The 21883-nt window shown below is 34.4% G+C and overlaps 2 protein-coding genes across 6 annotated transcripts in view; one reads left to right on the top strand and one right to left on the bottom strand.

Moving 5' to 3' along the window:
- LOC142354460 (alsin-like) overlaps positions 1-21883 on the bottom strand; it is a 168711-nt gene that overhangs the window by 92907 nt on the left and 53921 nt on the right. Inside the window, exons 12-13 of the mRNA XM_075406762.1 lie at positions 7345-7488; positions 6837-6965 (exon numbers count right to left, since the gene is read on the bottom strand). Coding sequence (XP_075262877.1) covers positions 6837-6965; positions 7345-7488 — 273 coding nt within the window. The remainder of the gene's footprint in view (positions 1-6836; positions 6966-7344; positions 7489-21883) is intronic.
- On the top strand, positions 11631-21440 carry LOC142354502 (four and a half LIM domains protein 2-like). 5 transcript variants are annotated; one of them, XM_075406822.1, is made up of 8 exons: positions 11631-11650; positions 12491-12716; positions 14388-14406; positions 16549-16733; positions 17221-17451; positions 19258-19451; positions 20105-20212; positions 20944-21440. In XM_075406822.1, the coding sequence occupies exons 2-8, from the start codon at positions 12525-12527 to the stop codon at positions 21194-21196; spliced, it is 1182 nt and encodes a 393-aa protein (XP_075262937.1). In that variant the 5' UTR covers positions 11631-11650; positions 12491-12524; the 3' UTR covers positions 21197-21440. The 5 variants fall into 5 exon arrangements, with proteins under 5 accessions (XP_075262937.1, XP_075262935.1, XP_075262934.1 ...); XM_075406820.1 differs by lacking the exon at positions 11631-11650 and adding an exon at positions 11705-11883; XM_075406819.1 differs by lacking the exon at positions 11631-11650 and adding an exon at positions 11706-11883 and having other exon boundaries at positions 12483-12716.

Here is a 21883-nt window from a genome sequence, read left to right as displayed (position 1 = left end):
TCAGGACTCCGTATTGTACTACTGGCTGTATGTATGTTCTAAACGCTTTTATCATCTGTGATTCTCTCAAAACTTTTCTTAGTTTATAAAGTTTTGTGACCACATGCTTTGAGTGCTTTGAGAAACGTAGATCATTATCTATCGTGATGCCCAGGTATTTGAAACTTTGTTTTTCTTCAATTTTAGTGTTTTTTATGAATGTTCTTGGCACAACATTTTTTTGATTTTTCTTCACAAAAAGCATGCTTTTTGTTTTTTCCTTGTTCATTGTTAGTTTATTTTTTATGAGCCAATCATTGACCTTATCTAGTGCTCTGTCGTGATCATCGTCAATTTTTGATGCAGAAATTCTGCTCTTCACAACAGTGTCATCGGCGTATAAAATAACATTTGATTTTTTCTGGGACAAACTTAAGTCATTCATGTAGATAATAAACAAAAGAGGGCCAAGAATTGATCCTTGTGGCACGCCTGGTTCTATAAGATTCAATTTGGACTTTTTATCTCCAATTAAAGTATATTGCATTGGTTTGGACAAATATGATTTTAAAATGTTGTATATTGGACCACGCAGACCATATCTATAACACTTTTGCAGTAGAATGTTGTGATGGACGGTATCAAAAGCTTTCTTTAAGTCCTGAAAGGTGCATTTGGTTTTTTCACTGTTGTGGAGATTTGAGCTTATTTCCTCTATTAAGGTTGCAATGGCATCAACTGTGCTCTTCCGGTGCCTGACGCCAAATTGTGAATCTGAGAGAATTTCGAAAACTTTTAGGTAATTTTGAATTCGATCAAATATAATCCGCTCAAAGACTTTCGCTATAATTGGTAGCAACGGGATGGGCCTGAAAATTGATGGGTCATCTTTATTTCCATTTTTGAAGAACGGTATAACTTTTGCTATTTTCAAATTACTCTGGGTATTGTCCAAGTTCTATGCATCTGTTAAACAAGAGTTGTAAAGGAGCTGCTAAACAGTCAGAAACTTTTTTAATGAAAAAATAGTTCAAGTTATAGCAATCAAGGCTAAATTTGTTTTTACAGTTTTTGATAGCGTACATTACGTCATTTTCAGATATCGATTTTAGAAACATACTTTGACTTTGGTTTTCTATCGTAACGGCACTTCTTGTTAAAAATTCTGCATTCAATTTTTTCCAATGTTTGAGAAGAACTCGTTGAACTCTTCTACTTTATTTTGCGAGCAGAAAACTTTAGAGGACTCTGAATTGCCGGCTAAAGATCTGTAAAGGTCAAAAAAAGATTTTTTGTTTTTTACCGAATCGGTTTTAGGTAGATTTTGATAAAAATTTTGTATTTTAAATCTGATGAGAGATTTAAGGTTTTTACAAATTTTTGAAAATTTTCGTGAGTTTGTGGACTTCCAGTTGTATCTGCCAGTTTCTTAAGACTACGTTTTTTCGTCGATAAGTTTTTAATCTCATTATCAATCCAATTTTTCTTCTTTTTTTGTGTACGATATTTTTCAAGAAGGTCACTGTTTAATGCTTCAGTGAGCAATTCGTGAAATTTTTTTAAGGCTTTGTCAATTGGTAAGAGTTTTAAACTACTTCTGTGGACCTCAAATTGATACCTGAGATCCTTTTCGAGTCTTTCTCTTGTAATTGGATTATCTAGGTTATGCCAATTGCGGCTTTTTAGAGCTTTACAATACTTTTCTGGACTGCCATCGAGGTCAAAGGGACCTTCTACCGTGTGATGATTTGTTATACTGGTTGCTTTAACTTTTGTTTCTATAAAAAAGTTATAAAATATTGCGTCAATGAGCGTACCTCTGCCATTTGATACCCTCGTTGGGTCGTTATTGCTTGATATACTGAGACCGTTTCCGGCTAAAAGGCTTTTTAAGCTTTCGGCTTTTTTGCTGTTTATTAAAAAATTAACATTAAAATCCCCACAAAGTACGTGTTTTGTTTCTGGGTCAACCATTAGGCTGTCGAAATGTCTTTCAACCGCCAAGAAATTGGCTTCATTAGTGCAATTTGGTGGCATGTAGATACATGAGAACCAGATTTCTTCTTTTATGGTTTTGATGGCGACTGTTAGTAGTTGAACGGAATTCGTTTCTAATTTTTTAACTATCTGACAATTTATGTTATTTTTCAAGAAGAATGCAACACCTCCACCTCTTTTTTTTACGATTGCTGGCTATAATTGTTTGATAACCATTCAAAGAAAAACAATTATTGTTGTAGCTAGGATTTAACCAAGTCTCAGTAAGGCAAACTACTTCAGGTTTCTGAGACATTCTATTAATGTAAACTTCAAACTCGTCTAGGTTCTTAGACACGGATCGAATGTCTTGAAGAACAAATTGGAACTGTACAGGATTACAGGTTCTTTTAATTGTCATTGTTGACGTAGAGACACTTTTCGTTATCAATTCCCTGCCATTGCAATCTGGTTTTTTTTTTCTTGTATGAAACTACCAACTATTTTGATATCACAGTGCTTAATTGTTTTTTTTATTTGTTGCTTGCGGCAATCACCAGCAACAAATCAAAACATTCTGTTTCATTGCTCTCCTGTGCCCTGTCTGCATGGTTGCGTAAATCACAACCGACAGGCCGCCGCCTGCGAAAATCACAGGCAGAGGGCTGAAACAGTTTTTAAAGATTTTTAGTTGAATTTGAGGTTATCTTATACATATATAAGCTGACTTTATGAAATTTACAAAAAAACTTAAGAAATGAGCAAAAAAAGGTTTAAAAAACATGATCAAAACGTTACGCACCTAAAGCTGGCGATAAGTTTCTACCCTAAATCTTGAAACAAAAATAATTGAGTTATGTTTTAGCTTTTTGTTACAGTTCCTGAGTTTGTGAGATGTCGTTTGTTCTATTCCTTTTGAATATTAAGTCGTTTGTATGCAGGTGAGTTGATAACGTCGTCAGTAGAAGATATTTCGAAATGTTTTGTTCGTTTTATAGCATTGATTGAGTCCAAATCTTCTATCTCGTTAATTTTAACGAATTTTGCCTTTTCTACCGTTTTCAACTAAAACCGAAACTGCACAGTTGTGTGTTGCAGTAATCATGTTTCGTTTGTTTGCTTCGTTTTCGATCTGAGCTTCATATTCTGGTAGGGGCTCGTTTAGATAGATGAATTTGTTGTTTATCCTGTTTTTTGTTTTTCTGAGTCGTTTTCTTTTTTCATAGACACTTTGTTTGTCGGTAAAATAAATAAATTTGCAAATTACTGTTGGCAGTTGAAACTCGTTTCCGGAATTGGGAATAATGTGACACGCTTTGATATTGTCCTCAGTAATTTCGACCCCCAAGAATTTCTCAATAAATTTTAAAGTTTCGAAGCTATAGGTTTGGACGTTGATGATGATGTGGCCTCCATCTCCATTGCCGAGTGATAACAATAGAAAAAAAATAATAAAGTAAAAAGCAAATTAAATCAAAGCTAACACTCAAATTGGAATCTTGTGCGATAAGACTGCAACAGCAAAGAAAGATTGTTCTTTTCAAGCGAACATTTAGAGTTCTAAAGTTTTCTCACAACGTTTCACTCAAGGTCAACCGACTGCTCTTCGTGATAAGCAAATCAACAATAGAATAGCCGGCAGATTGTCAGCAAAAAGCCGCGATGGATTCTACATAAAACTACATAAAACGTAAAAACGCTCCTATCTATTGAATGGACAATTTTTCCACTTCAATTTCCTCAATTCATAAGTATCATCAAGCATTCACTTCAAACTTTGTGTTTAAACTTCGGAAACTTCAAATGATCCAAGTTATTTATCGCGTGAATGAACATATCACGTGACAGAAGTTTAAGAAAACAGAAAATTCAACTTGTTTGGATATGTCATCAATTGTAACATCAGCTTCAAGGCCCCACCGGTGTAGGCCATATGGTTTCAAATTTTTCGACACAACTTGTTTGAAAAATGGAAATAATAGAGAAATTGTATCTTTCATTGTATCAAAACTTAAATATTCAGTGGAAATTTGAGGCAGAAAAATACGTTCCAAATCTGCCTCCATGTGCCACTTCGCAGTGATTGTATGCTGATGCTAGCTCGCTTGCAATGTTACTGTAGGCCAGCTAAAGGTTTCAATTATTGTATTTTTATTGAAAGTTTTGTTGAGTTTTCCGACTGCAGGTTTAGAGGCAAAACGTTCTGATTTCTACTGAGCTAAGTTCTATTAAGCCAAGTTATTCCGCAATGCTATATTTAATATATTTAGAGCGAACTCAAAAGGAGAGGTTTAGAAGTAAACCAGCTTTAAATCACTTTATTTATCAACCAATCCAACACTAGAAGCTTGATAATGTCAAACAATTGTTTAGAATCTTTTCCTTTTGCCCGGTAGAATAAAATATCAAAAATTGTCAATTTTAATTTTTTAATAGCTTAAATATTTTGTACTGAATACCTTAGGCTATAATAATGCTATACAAACTTTTACATCAGTAAAACAGACAAACCTTAGTTTTTTTTTACAAATAATCTGAATCTTTCTGATATGCCCCTCCGCGATACAAGACACGGCAACAAAAAGCCTATTTTATACGAAGTTCAAACATGATTGTTCACCACAGTGTCAGGAAAAAACTGGATACCTGGCAACAAATGATAAACAGGACGGTCCGATCGAGTCTGTGCACAGCACAGAAAGTTCCATTATCCTCTCAAGCTTCTCAGATTTGCTATCATTGCAATTAGAAATTTTCCGCCACTTTTGCTATCTACATTGTTTAGATGTCTTACGCGGCAACTAATAGCAATTTTTTTGGAGAAAATATTCATCACTCTTTTAAATTTGTACGAAAAAGATCGTAACCATTACCGCCACAAAAACGTTACCAAACGTACGGTTTTGAAGATTTACCTCTTAAATTCAGAAAAAATTTTAGTCACCCCTTAGTTTTTATTTAAAAATTTAATCTTACTTCTCTTTTCTTTTTGAATCCAAAATTTGAAGAAAAAATCTCTTTTGAAAAATAAGGGAGCTTCAAAGCAACTGAAAAACATTATTGAAACAAAAAAAGTTGAGAGTTCAGAAAAAGCTGAAATTTTGTGCATATTTTTTTTCAAAAAAATATACGCCATTTTTTTTGGATATTTCTAATCTCAATTTAGCTTTCAAATTCTTTCTCTCAAAGTCTGAGAAAAAGGTCAGTGCGACCATAAAGAAACAAATCTCCGAAAAAACAGCCTTTGATCTTATTTCTTTTTTAAATAACTCATGGGCTTCGTTTTATTTTACAGCTGCTCAGTTTACAGTCGATGAAACTCCTATCAAAGGTGACATAAACTTTACGATTATCTCTGAAAGTCGGAGTAAGGATAAAATGTACCATTTTTTATTTCTTATAATACTCTTTTTGAATGTCTATTTTTTCTCTTCACTTCTCCATATTATTCATTCCGTTAGATCTTCACTATTTAAAATGCCTACGGAAATCCAGAAAAACATTGGAGTTGAAAGAAAAACTCCCTATGGCTCGTTTTCAAAAACCTCTCCTTTTCTCTTTTTTCTTTAACTACGTAGCTACAATGTCTGTGTTTGTATAGCTTAAACAAACAATAGCGAACAAGAGCACAATTTTTAAGTCGCTTACAAGGTTAGCAAACAAAGACACAGTTCGTTTCAATTTATCCGGCTTTTCGTTTAAAATATAAAACCAACTAGTGTCGAACGAAGTTCTCTCGTAAAGCAGACAGTGCAATTTGTTTTTGCTTAGAACTCGTTTATGGTTGCCAAAAACCCGACGGCAGAGGTGTTTCAACCCGCAACCTCGAGGATAGCAGTCTGCCATCTGAGCAACAAATCTAAATGATTTTTTCAACTTTAACGCCAGAAATCGCCCACGTGTTAGCAACAAACTTCACGTTCAAGAAAGTCAATTGAGAAAGACCAATGTTCTAAAACAAAGGCCTAAAAACGGTCCATCAAAAATTTTGCATAGAAAAGACATATACATTTACAATAATTTTCTCATACTTCATTGGAGAGGATTTCAAAAATTTCTCAGTATCGATTGTTCGATTATATTTTTTTCCCAACAATTCGTTCAAGATTATACAGTAAGCGCAGCTTTATATCAAGTCCGATCTAATAAATTTAAATAAAAAATGAACGTTTGGAAATTCGAAGTTGCCACAATTCAACACAATCAGGATCTTTTTCCCTTTTTGTTTAGGAGTCTACCTCAACGAGTCTCCCAGGCATTGAAAATAACTTTATTCGGAATGAAACTAACGCACGATTTTTTTTGCACAAATTACTCGTAATCTTTTATGATTTTCTTCAACAATGACAAAAAATTAGCAGGAGGTAGTTTCGATCTACCGACCTCTGGGTTATGGGCCCAGCACGCTTCCGCTGCGCCATCCTGCTTGCATCTCCCTACCAGTTGAGGTTATATGTTGGAGTTCAAAACGACTATGTATGTCCTCTATAGTAATCAGACTACCATATTGCGTCAGATTGTGATTACTGTACCAACAATGGTCAATGGTATTTTTCGTCAAATTAGCAAGAGAATACAAGCTTTGTCTATATGTAGCTCTATGGTAATTTGTTCTGACCAGTTGAAGCGTAGTAAGAGCAGGATGGCGCAGCGGAAGCGTGCTGGGCCCATAACCCAGAGGTCGGTAGATCGAAACTACCTCCTGCTAATTGCTTTTTAATTAGTTTGTGTGGGTGAATATGATTAGCACCCCCCGATTCACGTGCAACATTTTTACAATGAGTTACTATGCAATGGCATGTGCTCTGTAACTGAGGGGAACATAAAGTACTGGGGGGATACATACCCAGAGAAAGAGACCAACTTTGATTAATTCTTACCTTATCGGACGCTGAAGAGGCAACAAGCATGAACTCTTTGTCCTCTGGCATTGTTAGTTTGATACAGTTGGGCTTAGCTGCCTGTCCGTCTTTGAGAGACTCAAGCCAGATTGTTTGTAGCCAGAACACCTTCAACACAAATAAAGTTGCATGGGTTATATGAGTACCAAGTTGCAAGTTAACCAGAATAACTTGAAAGCTACCAAAAGTCTGGAAAAGTTCAGACCCTAATGAGAACACAAAAAGGCGTCTTGCTTTTCACAGTCCGGAAACGATCCGGAATTACACAGTCCAGAATCAATGATGAATGAAAATTTTTACATACACCACGTCCGTCTGGAGGAGAGTCTGAAAATACAAAACTTATAGGGTCTCTCTCATTATAACCCCACCGTATACAGGAAAACTAAAGAATAAATTAATTAGGGTAAACTTAAAGGGTCTTTCCCATGACAAGTTAATCCCCTTTCCCTCGAAATTGTTCCCACGATATTTGGATTAAAGATACCTCGTGATTTGAGAACTGCTGATGGACAAGCATGTCGCTGAAGAGGGTGAAATTGTGGGTGGCAAATCTATTGGATCCCAGCAGACTCAGCCCACTTTTCTTGCTGTCTCTGATCAGCCGCCTCTTTGGGTGTCTTAGAGCCTCCTGAACAAACAAAAACAGAAGATATCATACCAACAAACTCTGGTCAGAAACATTACGAACACAAGGGCATTGGGATACGTTTTCGTTACTCTGTGAGCATAATTGTGGTTCTCATTGCCATGTTTGAACAAAATACGGCTAATTTATGTTGTTTTTGCACTAATTATGGTTTGTATAGCTTTATAGGAGGCGCAACCATGGATTACAATTTTATGTACTTAAGGTGTAAAAATTATTAATTATGGAGGGTTAATATCTACGAGGGAAGGGGGTAGGAAACCTTCCAAACAAGGTTTTGATTCATATTGTAATATTATCTGGTATTTCTTCGCACAATGACGGTAGCTAACTAAAGCTCCGTTTCTAAATTCAAACACAGTTTAGAAATTAACTCCGAGTGAAGTGCAATCAATTTGTCGATGAATCTTCGATCTATCTAAAAACCAAACATTAAATACTCCCCATTATAATTTTTCCAGACAATTGACTGACACTCTTTTTTTAAAACTGATCAAAAACAAACAACCCACTTTTAACGAATAAATGATAAAAACGGTTCACTTAAGAAATAATGCCGGGTCTCATGCCTTTTTTCTTGAAAATAAAAATTAAATCAAGTTTTCTGCACAGCTCGTTATTATCAAGCTTCTATAGTTCATAACAGTTTAGACCCAAACATTATAGTTGCAGTAATTCTTATGGTTACAGTAATTTCAATTCTCCAGAACGAAAGCTGAAGAAATTGTATTCAAATAAATTGTATCTGAAGAAATTAATTTTTTTAGCAATCCTCAGATAGCATCCTGCGGAAAAGTTTCGAAGAAGCATTTAAAATTCGAAAAATTAAATCTATTCAAACATTACCCCCACCTGATACATTATTTATTTGATATTACACTGCACCAAGATTTAAGTAAATATTATTAAAAAAGATAAGATATTTGTTCAAGCAAATAAGAGGCAAATTCATTTTTTAATGTTATATTCATCTCCATTTATAATAACAGCATTTTGATTGGTTTGAATTGATTCAATTAAACCCAAACAAGTTTTAGAATAAGATACCTAATGCTAAAATACCTAGTGCGCCAAATGCCCAAAATATACCCAACAATTCATGTTAGTTAAAATTATCAGATATTAGTTAAAATTATCAAGATTAACTAATTGTTCTAATCGAGATAATTGAACAGAAATCGACTAACGTCGCAAAAATTGCTCTTGCTCCAGCATACTAGACTAAACATTAACATCTCGGGTATTAGGCCCTTGTTCAACTCCATCTTACAATCGCTTTGATTTCAGCAATAGACTTAATTTCTGAATAGGAGCAATTTGGATCACAAACAAATAAAGAAGTCAAGCGTGAAAAAGTCATCCGAGAAGTGAACTCGAAATATTTGCATAAAAATACACGTTTACAATAATTGTTTCAAATTTTGTCCGAGAGTAATTAATAAATTAAATATAGTTCACAATCGCCACGTCCATTTATAACTTCACAAAACTGTATTTTAATTAGTTAATTTCAGTATCCCATGAAAATCAATCAAAATAACGGGTGTCAGGACAAAGTAATCATTTCCAACAGACACATTGAGTTCATTTTTTAATGTAAAATGTTAAAACAAATTCAAAAAAAATTCTGAAAACTTTTCCAAATGATGTAACCTCTCAAGGCACATATACTAAAACCCATGTATTGGTGTGCAGTCTATTTAGCTCATTAAAAAAAAGCAAACTTAAAGTATAAACCTGTTCTCAAATTATTATTCTTCACTTCACTCAAGAACATTCTGAATTTCAGCGATTTGGCACTGATGATACTGAAAATTTGAACATATGTTCAAAATTGGAAAAAAAGTCAAATTCGATGCTGATTGACTAAAACTTTCAATCTAACTATTTTTTATTTTTTTTTCCAGTGAGATGCGAAAAAAACGCCAGTTAGCGAAGTGGATCTGACATTTGAATAACAATAAGTTTCTATCACGAGCAGCTGTTCAAAGCGTTTAAAGAAAAAATCATTACCTGAATAAATCGGAATCATGCTTAGAAGACTCAAAACAAACATATGAAATTTTGAATGATCTAAGTGGTAAACTTAGTGCGGTTCCTAAGTTAAAATGCTTTTGCAACACTGTTTGGAGTTGCTGAGAACTTCAGTGACTACCTTTCCAGAATAGTACACCAGCTAAATAAATACTTACAGCGGTGTACAAACTGCCTGATTTTCCGGATCCAAAACAGTCTACATTTTTCTAGATCTAAAGAGTTCTTCAGGTGACTAACATCTCAAATAATCTTGTTAAAATCACTGCAAAAGTAAAGCACCCTTCCTTTCAAAACTGATAAAAAAGATCGTTCATTTGAAAGTGTCTTCAAAAGTCAAAACCCAAAAGATTTATCGATTCATAGAGGTGTTTCAAAAACGGATAAAAATAATTATCGGCCACTTTCTATACTAAAAGGAGTAAACTGTTCGAGTGTACAATGCCCATTCGTTTCTATATATAATCACATCGCAAGAAATTCCTTTTGTTGCAGGAAATGCGGTTTGAAACAACAAAAACTACTGGTGGTGCAGTTCTTGAATTCACAGAGAAAGAAAGAGCATCACACAACAGAGTCTCTCTGTGAATTCAAGAACTGTATCACCAGTAGTATTTGTTCTTTCAAACCATATTGCCTGCAAGAAAATAAGGAAATACCTTTCTTACTACAGTGCAAAGTATCTTTACAATAGAACCTGAAAATAATGATAATGGTATTCGTGGATTAGCAATTGATTAGTTGAGCTAATTCCAGACATTGAGCTAATTGGTAAAATGTAAATTATACCATTTTATTTTCGTAGTTCTTCTAAAAAGAATTGAAAAAATGTTTTTTTTGGAGTTAGCCACTATCACTCATTTAAAGAAGCTATTGTTTTTGACCAAAAACTTTTTTCATTACAAGGGAGAAAAGACTGATCTTTAGTTTATTATTAGTTACTTTTGAAATATAAAGTTTTATTTAATGGAAAATTGTTTATTTTTGCCTAAATTCTCTAAATAAAAATTGATTCTTTCTTTCTTTCTGTTTTCCTTCTTCCTAAAATTAGCATTCTTGCTTTCAACACTACCCAAATATTCCGAATTAATTTAGCTTTTTAAACACACAGAGTAACAACTTTCTGTGCCAGTCATAGTCTCGACGAGACGTCTCGGTATAGTTTTTAATAACAGCATAGATAATTTTATTCTACTGCTATCTTGTACGCATAAAAACCAATAAACTTCTTAAACATCACAAACCTTCTCGAATATCATGAAAGCGTCTCATACAGTATTAAAAAGTTATTCAAACTACGCACCTATCATAAACATGTGAAAAAGAAGTCAGACAGCATTTTCAAAAATTCAGCTCTTAGTTAATTAAAATGAACAGCAACCTGTCTCAACAGGTCTTGCATGCTCCACCTTGTAGATAAAAACATCGGTTCAAGAGTAAGAGGGGAGTATTGGGGGGGGGGGGGGGTTGAAAAGATTTATCTCACCGCCACAAGCTTTGAACATCACAATCAATTCAGCAAATTTGCGTTTTATATACACCTAATAGCTTCTTGGCAAACTTAACGTGATAAAATGCAACGCATTCATGCGCCAACAATCATCAGTTTGTCAAAAAAAACTGCATAAAAACATCGAAAAATTAACTCAGAATAAATGCTGATGAAAAACACATTTCAGCTTTCATTATTCGCTCGTATAAAAAAAATGATTTGCCTAAAAATGCTATTACGGCAAGATTTAGCATTTTTTTAATCGTTAAAAAAATGCGCGCATGAGAAATATATCAATTTCATGGTCCAATGCACTTGAACAAATGAAAGCAAGAAAAACATTCAGCTTTTTGAATATGACCATTATGACCATAATTATTGGACGCCGTATCATTATTAATAAGTAATATTTAGATAGATGAAAAAATATAATCAATTTGCAGCTAAAAGCCACTGATTATAATTAGACTCGTATAGTTATTATACAAAAAATCAAAAACATCGTGTATCAAAAATGTACATTCTCATTTCAGACAAAAGTTAAAAACGCAGATACTACACTCAAATTATTTAGTCACGCCGCCTCCGTATTAGATAATGAAAATAATAATTCTGAAAGTTGGTTGAGATTTTTTTTCTAACCAAAACATACCACGCACAAAAAATGTTCGCGTATCTGTATTGAAAATTATCATCTTATGAGTAACCAACAAAAAACATCCAAAAACGTTTGTTGTCTCCGTATGGTGCAAACTCAGTTGAAAATTTGGTCACATTTTGTGCATATTAGACAGAAAAAGGTTTAGTCTTTTGTATACAATTGTACAAACCAAAAAAGCAACAAAAATAAAGTTTTTGATTAACACACCTTTTTTCATCACTTCAAATATCGTGTACAGTTAATGCTGCTAATCAGACTTTTCAATACCCACATTTGGGCAGAAAAAGCGGGCGTGGGTTGCACTTGACCATTGAAAATTTTGAACCCAAAATTGGGCGCACCGGACGGGAAATTTTTAAAATGCACTTAAAACAAGCTGACCATATTTTTCGACAAAAAGTGACAACAGTATACAAATAATTCGAAAATCAAAGTTTACAAGAAAAAAAACAATATTCTTTAAGACTACAAATAGGCATATTTTTCTCATATTTAAATATAGTGAACTTTTACCCTCCCGCTAAAAATAGAAAAACGATAACTTGTAAACTTGGAGTTAGATTCAACCTTAACCTAAAATTTGAACTTGCTTAAAAATTTTAACATTGGAAAAACACATTTTTCGTGCAATTTTCACTAAACACTTTTTTCCAATAAAAATATAATATTTTTCTGTAACTTTAACCTACCAATGTTATAAATACAAACACTAAAAATTAAAGCTAATTTTTTTTTTTAAAAAATAATGTTTACAATAATGATAATAAATAACGTGTGTTAATCAACCAGCCAATCAGAACGCTAGAATAAACCAGTGACGTCATCATAACCATGTCCAGAGCAGCCAGACGAAGACCCCAAATCCCCTCAGACAGCGAGGAGGAGGAAGAGAAGGAACTGTCGCTGGACAAAAAACTGCTGCAGAAGTTCACAGGAGGACCCAAGGAACCCAAAGAGCCAAAAGAGCCCAAAGAACCCGCGCCTAAGAAGGAGGAGGGGAAAGCGGTAGAGAGGAAAGCTCAGGTAAAATGATAAAGATCGAAACTCCAGATACCAGTCTAGCTGCCATCAAACTCTTTTGAACTGATAATCGTTTGCTAGAATCCACACCCCCTCCCATTTAAAAAAAGCCCAATGACAATAGCGGCGAATCTATAAAAAAAAAAGCTATTAGCAGGAGGTAGTTTCGATCTACCGACCTCTGGGTTATGGGCCCAGCACGCTTCCGCTGCGCCATCCTGCTTTCACTCCGCTGCAACTGGTCAAAACAAATTACCATAGAGCTACATATAGACAAAAGCTTGTATTCTCTTGCTAATTTGACGAATAATACCATTTTTAATCATTGTTGGTACAGGAATCACAATCTGACGCAATATGGTAGTCTGATTACAAAAGAGGACATAAATAGTCGGTTAAAACTCCAACACATAACCTCAACTGGCAGACACACGCAAGCAGGATGGCGCAGCGGAAGCGTGCTGGGCCCATAACCCAGAGGTCGGTAGATCGAAACTACCTCCTGCTAATATTTTGTCATTGTTGAAGAAAATTATAAAAGCTTACGAGTAATTTTGTAAAAGAAATTGGCGCGTTAGTTTCAGTTTTCCTTGTTTTTAATTCGTCATTTGGACAATAATTCGTTTAATGGAGAAGAAAGCTGTATTCCAGAGGCCTAATAAGCAGTATTAGGGTTGTGAAAAACAAAATTTTTAGTTTGAATATGCGCCATTCTCGACAAATAGGGCAACTATTTGAAACAAAATTTGCATCTATTCCGTTCCATACTAGCGTTTTTATGCCCCCCATTAAAATTTATTTATTACTATATAACACGTAAGTATATATAAAAAAATAGCGCGGGGTCGTTAAGGTTATCGTTGAGGTAGTCGAAACTACCTCCTGCTACTATTTTGTCATTGTTATAAAAAATCTCTTAAGATCATGATAATATTTGGATCCTTTTCATTTGTGCCCCCCGTACGTTACGCGCCCCCTCCCCCAGTTAGAGAGCACGTGCCATTACATAGCACTATAAATTGCCCTCTCCAATAAAAAATTTTAACAGTAAAACTTGCTTTAAAAATTTTTTAACCAAGTTTTTGCTCGATCAGCACAAGAAAGAACCAGTTAATACACAAATAGGAGCCTTCAAATCCTATTTTTACCTATGAGAACGAACAGCCACAATTTTAAGATTATTATATTAATAACAAAACTGATTAATTTATTTAACATTTTAAAGCATGTAGATATCTAACCTTATATATATTATTCTGAGTAATTCTGAGTTATATATATTCTGAGTAATTTACATGTTTCAACAAAAAAATAAATCATTATAAAAAATATGGCACGTGCGTCTGGGGGGTGCAAAAAATATGTGCCCACTAAGCAGGGGTGAGGGGAGCACAAACGGAAAAGATCTGAATATTTTCTTTTAAAAATTACTTGCTTTAGTTTTGTGTAACTCAAACGCCCTCGCGTTAGGACACTAAGTCCTACTGGCCTCTAAGATTTATGTTCTCGCATATACTAAACTATACATAAGCACAAATTGGAAGTGAGCGTTGGATAATATAACAGGTTGTTATTAAAAGAAGAGATCAAACTTTTCCCTTATAGCATGGGAAATCGCACACGATGGACGCACATAAATCTGAGAAATTTGAATGTTCATTTGATTAATTTCAGGTCACCTTCAAAGAAAAGGGGAGTGTTGATTTTATACATTGCACACGGCAGCTTAAAAACACAGCTTAGAAACACAAAAAATTTGATTTCAATAATCTTTATCACAAATTCGCACCCCTCCTTTATTTCCACCGATAGTTTAGGGAAAAAGTCGTCAAATTTTGCGAATATTGGAAAATATTTCGCTATTAAATGTACGTATTATTAACGTTTCAGGCATTTTATCAGTATCTCGCTTCTTTCGACAAAAAATAAAATGGTGGCAAAAAAATAACAAGTTAAAAAAACAGGAGGGTTTTATAAATCAATATAAACAATGTCAGAGAGTAACTTATAGCTCTAATCACATCATAGGCTAAAAAGACATTTCAAGCTATGATTTAATAACGTATTTGGACCTTCAGTCAAAGATCACTCTCCCCATTTTAAATAATGCTGACAGATGTCAATTTGATTAAACCAATATATAAGCAAAATAATTTTTAATAAGCTATCAAATAAAGCAAATATGAAAGATGATTGCTTGATAAGCTAGAGCAAAACATCCAAAAAGAAAAAGACTCTGAATTTCAAAATAACTTTCTTATATTGCATTAATTGGAACGCAATAACAAAATGACATGGAAAAACGAACAAAAAAACTTGAAAAAAATTGATTCAAAATTCAATCTCAAAAATTTAAATCCTTAGTTATAGCTTAAACTTTCTTTAAAATAACAAATATGGTAATCAAAACACCTCATAGCTATCATAATCATACCAAAGCTTAATTAAATCGCTAACTTGATTCCAGTATCCTTTTAAACATACCCGACTAACGTCCGGCGAACAGATCTCAAACAACCGGCGAGCGGTTGAATTTGGTAGTAGCCCGCTGGGGCTAAGGTATGCTGGAGGTGACCGAAGATGAGGGGGTGACTTAGGAGGAGGGGTGAGTGCGGGGGTCAAACTTTTAAGATAAAGAATCGCTTTTTACACCATGAAATTGTCTCCTCAAAAACGTTTAGCTGAATCGCATACTCAGAGACTAGTAGGGCGTAAGGCTCTAAAGAAGCTGCTCAGCCACTTAATGCCTTCCAAGTTTTACCTATTTATCCCGTTTTCGAGGGCGAAAAGTCAAAGGGTCACACCAAAAATTGGTCAAGCGAAAAATCGCATTAAAAAAGACCACATGACTAATACAATTGCAGCGAAGTTCGTTTGAGAGCAACTGACAAAATTTTTTGGATGTCGCACATACTAGAAACACACGCTCAATTCAGAAATGCACCTAAATTCAGGGACATAAAACAGTATTTTACTTGAGCTGGTAAGAAATAGTTGAAACCCTAAATGAGAATAAAAAATTACTGAACAGGAACTGAATTCCAATATACAAAATGAAAAAAACCTTATGGAACATTCTTTTAAGCTGATAAAATACTACTGATCTTTTAGAAGTAGTGATAATAATGCTATAAACGTTGCAGCAGTCAAGACAGACTCGTATTAATATAAACGTTTATTCCACGGATGTTTCAAAGCAGAACACATTGACCATATTATATGTTTAAAAAACTTACTAACATTTTAAAATCAGATGCAAATATTTCACCAATGAAATGAATCAATGTTAGCAGATTCTGAAAAAAAAGAAGACTATTCTTAAGAAAAACAAAGCAATTAAACCAAAATCAATAAAAGTTTTACGTTACAAATGTACTCAGCAAAAATATTCACCTCGTATTAAATATTCGAAAACAGCGGTACATTCAGAGCTATTAGAAAAAAGTAAAATTTTGTAATGACCAGACCTAGTTACCCCAAAACATAAGAAGCGGAGATTATATAACTAGATCGCTTAGCTAGTTGGCATTACATAACCATTGCCATATTTGAGTGCTTGCGGCCATTAACAAAGAACTGTTTATATAAAAAACATTGCCTAAGATTAGAAAAATTATTGCGTATTTCCCATTAGCCTCCCCCCAGCTTAGTGGTCATGTAACCTATAACCAATTATGGTAAATATACCATAATGGGGGGGGGGGAGCTATAATTTCATGAGGGGGGGGGGGGGGGGGTATAATGGGAGAGATCCAAATTATCTGTTTTAGTTGAAAAAATACACCAAAACAGATTTCTCTTTCTACTTTTGCAAATCTGAAGTTATGTCTGCAGGTTATGACAAATAACCAGAATCAGGACTTCTGCTGTTGGAAATGCGACAAGAGTCTGTACGGATGTCGATTTGTGAACAAAGACGGCCATCCCTACTGTGTGAAGTGCTACAATGAGGAATTTGCCAACAACTGCTTCGCTTGTGGAGAAATCATCTCTGTCGATCAGAAGGATCTAGCATTTAAGGTACAATTTGCAAACTTCGAAAAGTCCAAAAAACTCATAATTTAGAAAAGTCTTTGCGTTGAACAGAATGTTCGCACACACTTCTCACGCCTCACTAAAAATTTCATTCGCTCTCGCATTTTTTGAAAGTACAATTTAGAGACCCATATAGGAACTTGACAGTCCTAACTAGAAAAAAATATCAGAAAAACATTTGCTGGGTCCATGTAACCAGATTTGAAAAGAATACGGTTAGTTGAAGATTTTAAGCGAGCAAACGCACAAAGTACCTCAGAAATCGCAGATTATCAGCTTTTTATTTTTCTGGTTGCTTGTTCATTTTAACTAATACTTACCATTTTAAAAATTTTGCTTATTTTTTTCGAAATTTTGTTTACTATTCCGTTTAATTTGTTCAAAATGGAAAAAGAGATCCTGTTTTCTGCTAGCGAAAAAGTGTTCATACTGTTTATAAAACTTTTTTACTTTATTGTTATTTTGTTTACAGGACAAACACTGGCACGACAAGTGCTTCAAATGTTGCGAGTGCAAGAAGTCCCTTGTGAACGAGTCTTTTGGGTTCCAAGATGGACAGCTGTACTGCAGCGAGTGCTGGGACAACAACTTTGCCCCCAAGTGCACCAAATGCATGTTGCCATTTAAGGCAGGAAGCATGAAGCTAAGTTGGAATGGGGGAGAGTACCATAAGGAATGTTTCTGCTGTGCCAACTGCGACAAGGTTAGAAAGAGACAAAGAAAAAAATTATTTCGCTTTTTACAAGAAAGAAAGAATTTAGCTTTTTCTTGTACAAACTATAGTAAAAGAAAAAGCACTGACAGATAACAAGATAAAAAAACTACTTTGCAAACTGCTCTAGAAATTTCCAAGTATCAATGAAGACAAAAGATTACTGAAAGGTAATTGACGGAATTATCAATCTTAATAAGAAAGAAAGCAAACAAAAGCAAAGGCAAAGAGCCTCAATTGGTTCAATTATTTTGATAAGAAAGTGGTGATTGCTGATAGTTTTTGTGGACATGTAAGTGTTTAATCTGACGGTTGTGAATTTTAATTTACACATTTTGTCTCCAAAAAAAATGCTTTGAAAAGTTGAGTGTCAAAAAGTCGATCTCGAAAAATACACGAAAAAGACAAAAATACTAAAAGTAAATTCATTCTTTAGAGAACTGCTCAAAAGAATTAATTTCGTTATTCTGATACAAATCAACAATAAGCGAGGACAGATAATGAGATCAAGCGGATTTGCTATTTCAATCTGCCACTGATTACAAATTAACATAATCATTTTACAAAAATAGAATAGAACAAAATTATTGAAGCTATGAAAATATACACACTCAAGCATGACATAATTACATTTCAATTTGCTGACATAAAATTCAGAAGTTTGACACGGAGCAATGGTTTGATGGTCAGGACTTATTAAATGATTATAATATTTTAAAAAGGAAATTTTGTGAACCAATATGAAAACAAATTTAATATTATTATATGATTCAATTTAGCATAACAACTTTATTCCAAGTGGCTTTTCATCTTTCAACGGAACAATACAGCAGAGAAACCGCAGAGCAGGAGTCAGCAAATAACCTCAAAATCTCTACCATATAGATAAATGGTGACAGGACCCGAACCCAATTTGCTGATGACCCAATTCGTATTAACCTGCAACACTAACACTGCACGAGTTGCAGAGTAGTGGATGAACAACTTCTAAGACCTCATGAACAACTGTTACATTCTTACTTGCACATTACCATCTTTTACTCTACTTAGACTTCATTCCTTGCGTTTATCACTTGTGAGAATTTTACTAGTTGTTGGTTTACTCCTCAACAAACGATCTGGACTGCCCAAAATGATCCAGGCAAAGAACCCAGAGGCCGCAATGATACCAAAAAAAGACAGTACCAGTAGGTACCAACTTCGATACATGTCATCATTTGAGGAATAAATGGTAAGTTCATTTTGAAATTTTCGGAAAAAAAATTCCTGAAAAATTTCAAATTACAATTTTAAAAATCATGCTCACAGATAAGATTGGATAATCAACGAAAGTTAAAGTAAGTTTGGTACCATTGAGAAAGTTGTAATGATGTTAAAATGCTAGAAGGTTTGAGCATAAAATGAACTCGACAAGAAGCTCTACCCGTGCTGACTAGTACCGAACCTGCGTATTTCAACATAAACTTGTAAAACCACTACTTGTTCAGCGTATACTTGGCTCAGAGATGAACCCGCGATGAACAAGAAAAACGTCAGAATTCACAGACCCCCTAACAGTAACCAGACTTCGATCACTACGGCTTCAGCGACTGAATTGTTATTTCTTTGCAAACAACGGCGACAAAACAACTGAAAATAAATTTATATTTCTGATTAAGACCAACACTAGACACCCAACAAAAAAACCACTACAAAAAATTAGACAAAAATTTTTTCGTAAGGAAATAAATGACTATTTATACAGCAAAATTTATCCATAAACAACAAACAAAAAACGACTCTTTTCCTCGCTCACAGGTGATTGGTCAAGAAGCTTTCCACCCTCAAGATGGAAAACCCTACTGTGAGGAATGTTGGGAAGACTTGTTCGCAATCAAATGCACAAAGTGTTCACTCCCAATCAAGCAGGGGGGAGTCACTTACAAACTGGAGCCATACCACAAGGAGTGTTTCACATGCTTCGAATGCGACAAGAGTCTCGCGGGACAGAGGCAAGTTATGACGTCACCAAAAAACAGATTTAGCTCTTTTTTTTGTCGCGTGAAAAAAGTGAACAAACATTTTTTTCTTGAACCATTTTCTGAGAATTTGAATATTACAGTTAATAAAGAATAATAGTTGATGAAAGAATTGTTTTGCTATGCTGACAATCAGCTCTGATACTAACTGATGAAAAAGCTATAGGCTTGAAATTAGTCTCAATCAGTGCTGAAATAATTGAAATTAGTCTGAATCAGTACTGAAACAGCAATCAAACCAATTTCCGAATTTGTAAGGACCATAAAAAGTTTTGATTTAAGTATTTGACAAAAACTGGTAAAAACTGACAAAAGCTGAGATAATTTGCAAGACTTCTTTTGTCAAGTAGTAGGCAAAACGATACACTACTTGTGAATAACTTACGACAGAACTAATCACGCAGCTTCTATGATTGACAGACTAAAATGTCCCGCTGTGATTTAAATATCAGCACTAAATTGAAACAAAATTGCTTCTTCATGTATTCATAAACAATTTTTATCATGCAATACATGTTCTTAGCATACAAACGGGTTTATGAAAAAGAGCCGATAGAGGTCCGCCAATATCTATTTGCTTGCGAGTAAAAAAATGTGAACAAACGGAAAAATATGAACTATTTCAGGTTCACATTGAAAGACGACAAGCCTATTTGCCCAGATTGTTACGGGAAGCTTTATGCCCAGAAGTGCTTCGAGTGTTGTGAGCCAATCACAGGAATGGGAGGAAACAGGTAACAATTTTCATTTTTTTTCCATTTTCCAGAGTATTTGTATCTATTCCGTATAGATCCAAATTTTTATTGACAAAGTACGTGGTAATGAAATTTTCTTTTGCATAATGCAATTAAGGAAGTAGGTGAAACCTGTCAACCATTCCTTTTTCTAATAAATACAAAGAAAAGAATCTAACATTAATTTGTGATATCAGCTAATTGAATTTGTTTCTTGAAAATTAGATATTGTAGTATCTCCTATATGTTAGAATCTTGCAACGTTTCTCTATGTTATTTGAAGCATGCTAATAGCGGATTTAGTGAAAATCTGTCTCAAATTATTTTTTTTCCGAGTTGGTAGTTCGAGGCAAAACATTCTGAATTCTGCTAAGTTAAATTCTACGTTACTTGTCAGCGCTATGTGAACCAACTCGATAGTGCTAGAATTGTCAATTGAGTTTACGAAATTTTACTGCATGCATTATATTTCAAGTTCTTTATTTATCAACTAATCAAAAACTGGAATCTTTATAGATATTATAGGATTCCAATCAATTATCAGCGACCTTAAAACCTGACAATGTAAATTGAATTATGAGCAAATTTTCAGTTTTTAACTTTTTCAAGTTAAAAACTGAAAATTCGGCAGAAATTACTATTCGGCAGAAAAAAAAGACCGTTCGCAAATAATAAATTGTATTATTTTCTGTGAAAGATTTTCCGTATTGATAAATAACTTAATATTTCAGGTACATAATATTCGAAGACATGCAATGGCATACTCAATGCTTCAACTGTAAGAACTGCGGAGCCTCTTTGGTCGGAATCAACTTCGTCGCCGAAGGATACGGGGAAGACCTCGAGATATTCTGCCAACCTTGCGGGTTCCAGAAACGAGGAATGGACTTCACAATTAGCCCGGGAGGCATGAAGGTGGAAAAGGAGGACAAAACGCCCGCCACTCCCCCCTCGCGGGAATCGGCCAAGGGGAGGAGGGGTTAAGGCTCCCCAAAATAACCTCAAGAGTCTAGACCTCGAAACGGGAGCAACAATCAGACAGAGAAATCGAGCCAACGGTGACTAGAAATGTGTTTAAACGGACAGATTTGATTGACTGATAGGAATTGTAGTTTGAGCGGAGAGGAGCTATTTTGTCTATTTTAACTGTAAATGAGTAACATTTATACAAATTTGCACATAATGCCTCTTATATAACTCAAGTAAATTTATGAATAATTTTCCGAAATCGAAATGAACAAACTACGAGAGATATCAAAGCTGTTACACGTGTTCACAAAAATCAGTCGGTTCACATCACTTAAAGACCTGAACTAAGAGGAGCAGACAATAGACTTCAGAGCAAAAATGAAATTTTCTTTTCCCCGAAAATCATTTCTTACCATAAAGGAGCAGCTAGGCAATAACAAAATCATTTTTAAAAAAAAAATCTTAACACCTTATCAACTCTCTATAGAAGCACCTGGGTGCTCGGCAGGGAGATAGCTATCCCAAAATGTGAACTACTTTTCATAATTTATACGATGAAAACATAAACAGCTATCGTCGGACAAAATTCGCTCTAACTACTGACGGGTGATGGATAGGTTCACAAAGAGATTTCAAGTGACATCAACAAAGGTTTTTATACACAACGATTCAGATTAAATGTACAAAATGAAAACAATTTTG

This window comes from Convolutriloba macropyga, chromosome 15, assembly GCF_964194025.1.
Source record: "Convolutriloba macropyga chromosome 15, txConMacr16.3, whole genome shotgun sequence".
Lineage (NCBI taxonomy): Eukaryota > Metazoa > Xenacoelomorpha > Acoela > Convolutidae > Convolutriloba > Convolutriloba macropyga.
The sequence above is the reverse complement of the archived record's forward strand: the minus strand, read 5'-3'. Positions and strand labels throughout refer to the sequence as shown.

Excerpts from the sequence above, each read along its gene's own strand:
- LOC142354502 (XM_075406822.1), top strand. The coding sequence starts at position 12,525 with ATGTCCAGAGCAGCCAGACGAAGACCCCAAATCCCCTCAGACAGCGAG. Across the intron at positions 16,734-17,220 it reads AGAAGGATCTAGCATTTAAG|GACAAACACTGGCACGACAA; the intron begins GTACAATTTGCA and ends TTTTGTTTACAG. Across the intron at positions 19,452-20,104 it reads AAGAGTCTCGCGGGACAGAG|GTTCACATTGAAAGACGACA; the intron begins GCAAGTTATGAC and ends GAACTATTTCAG.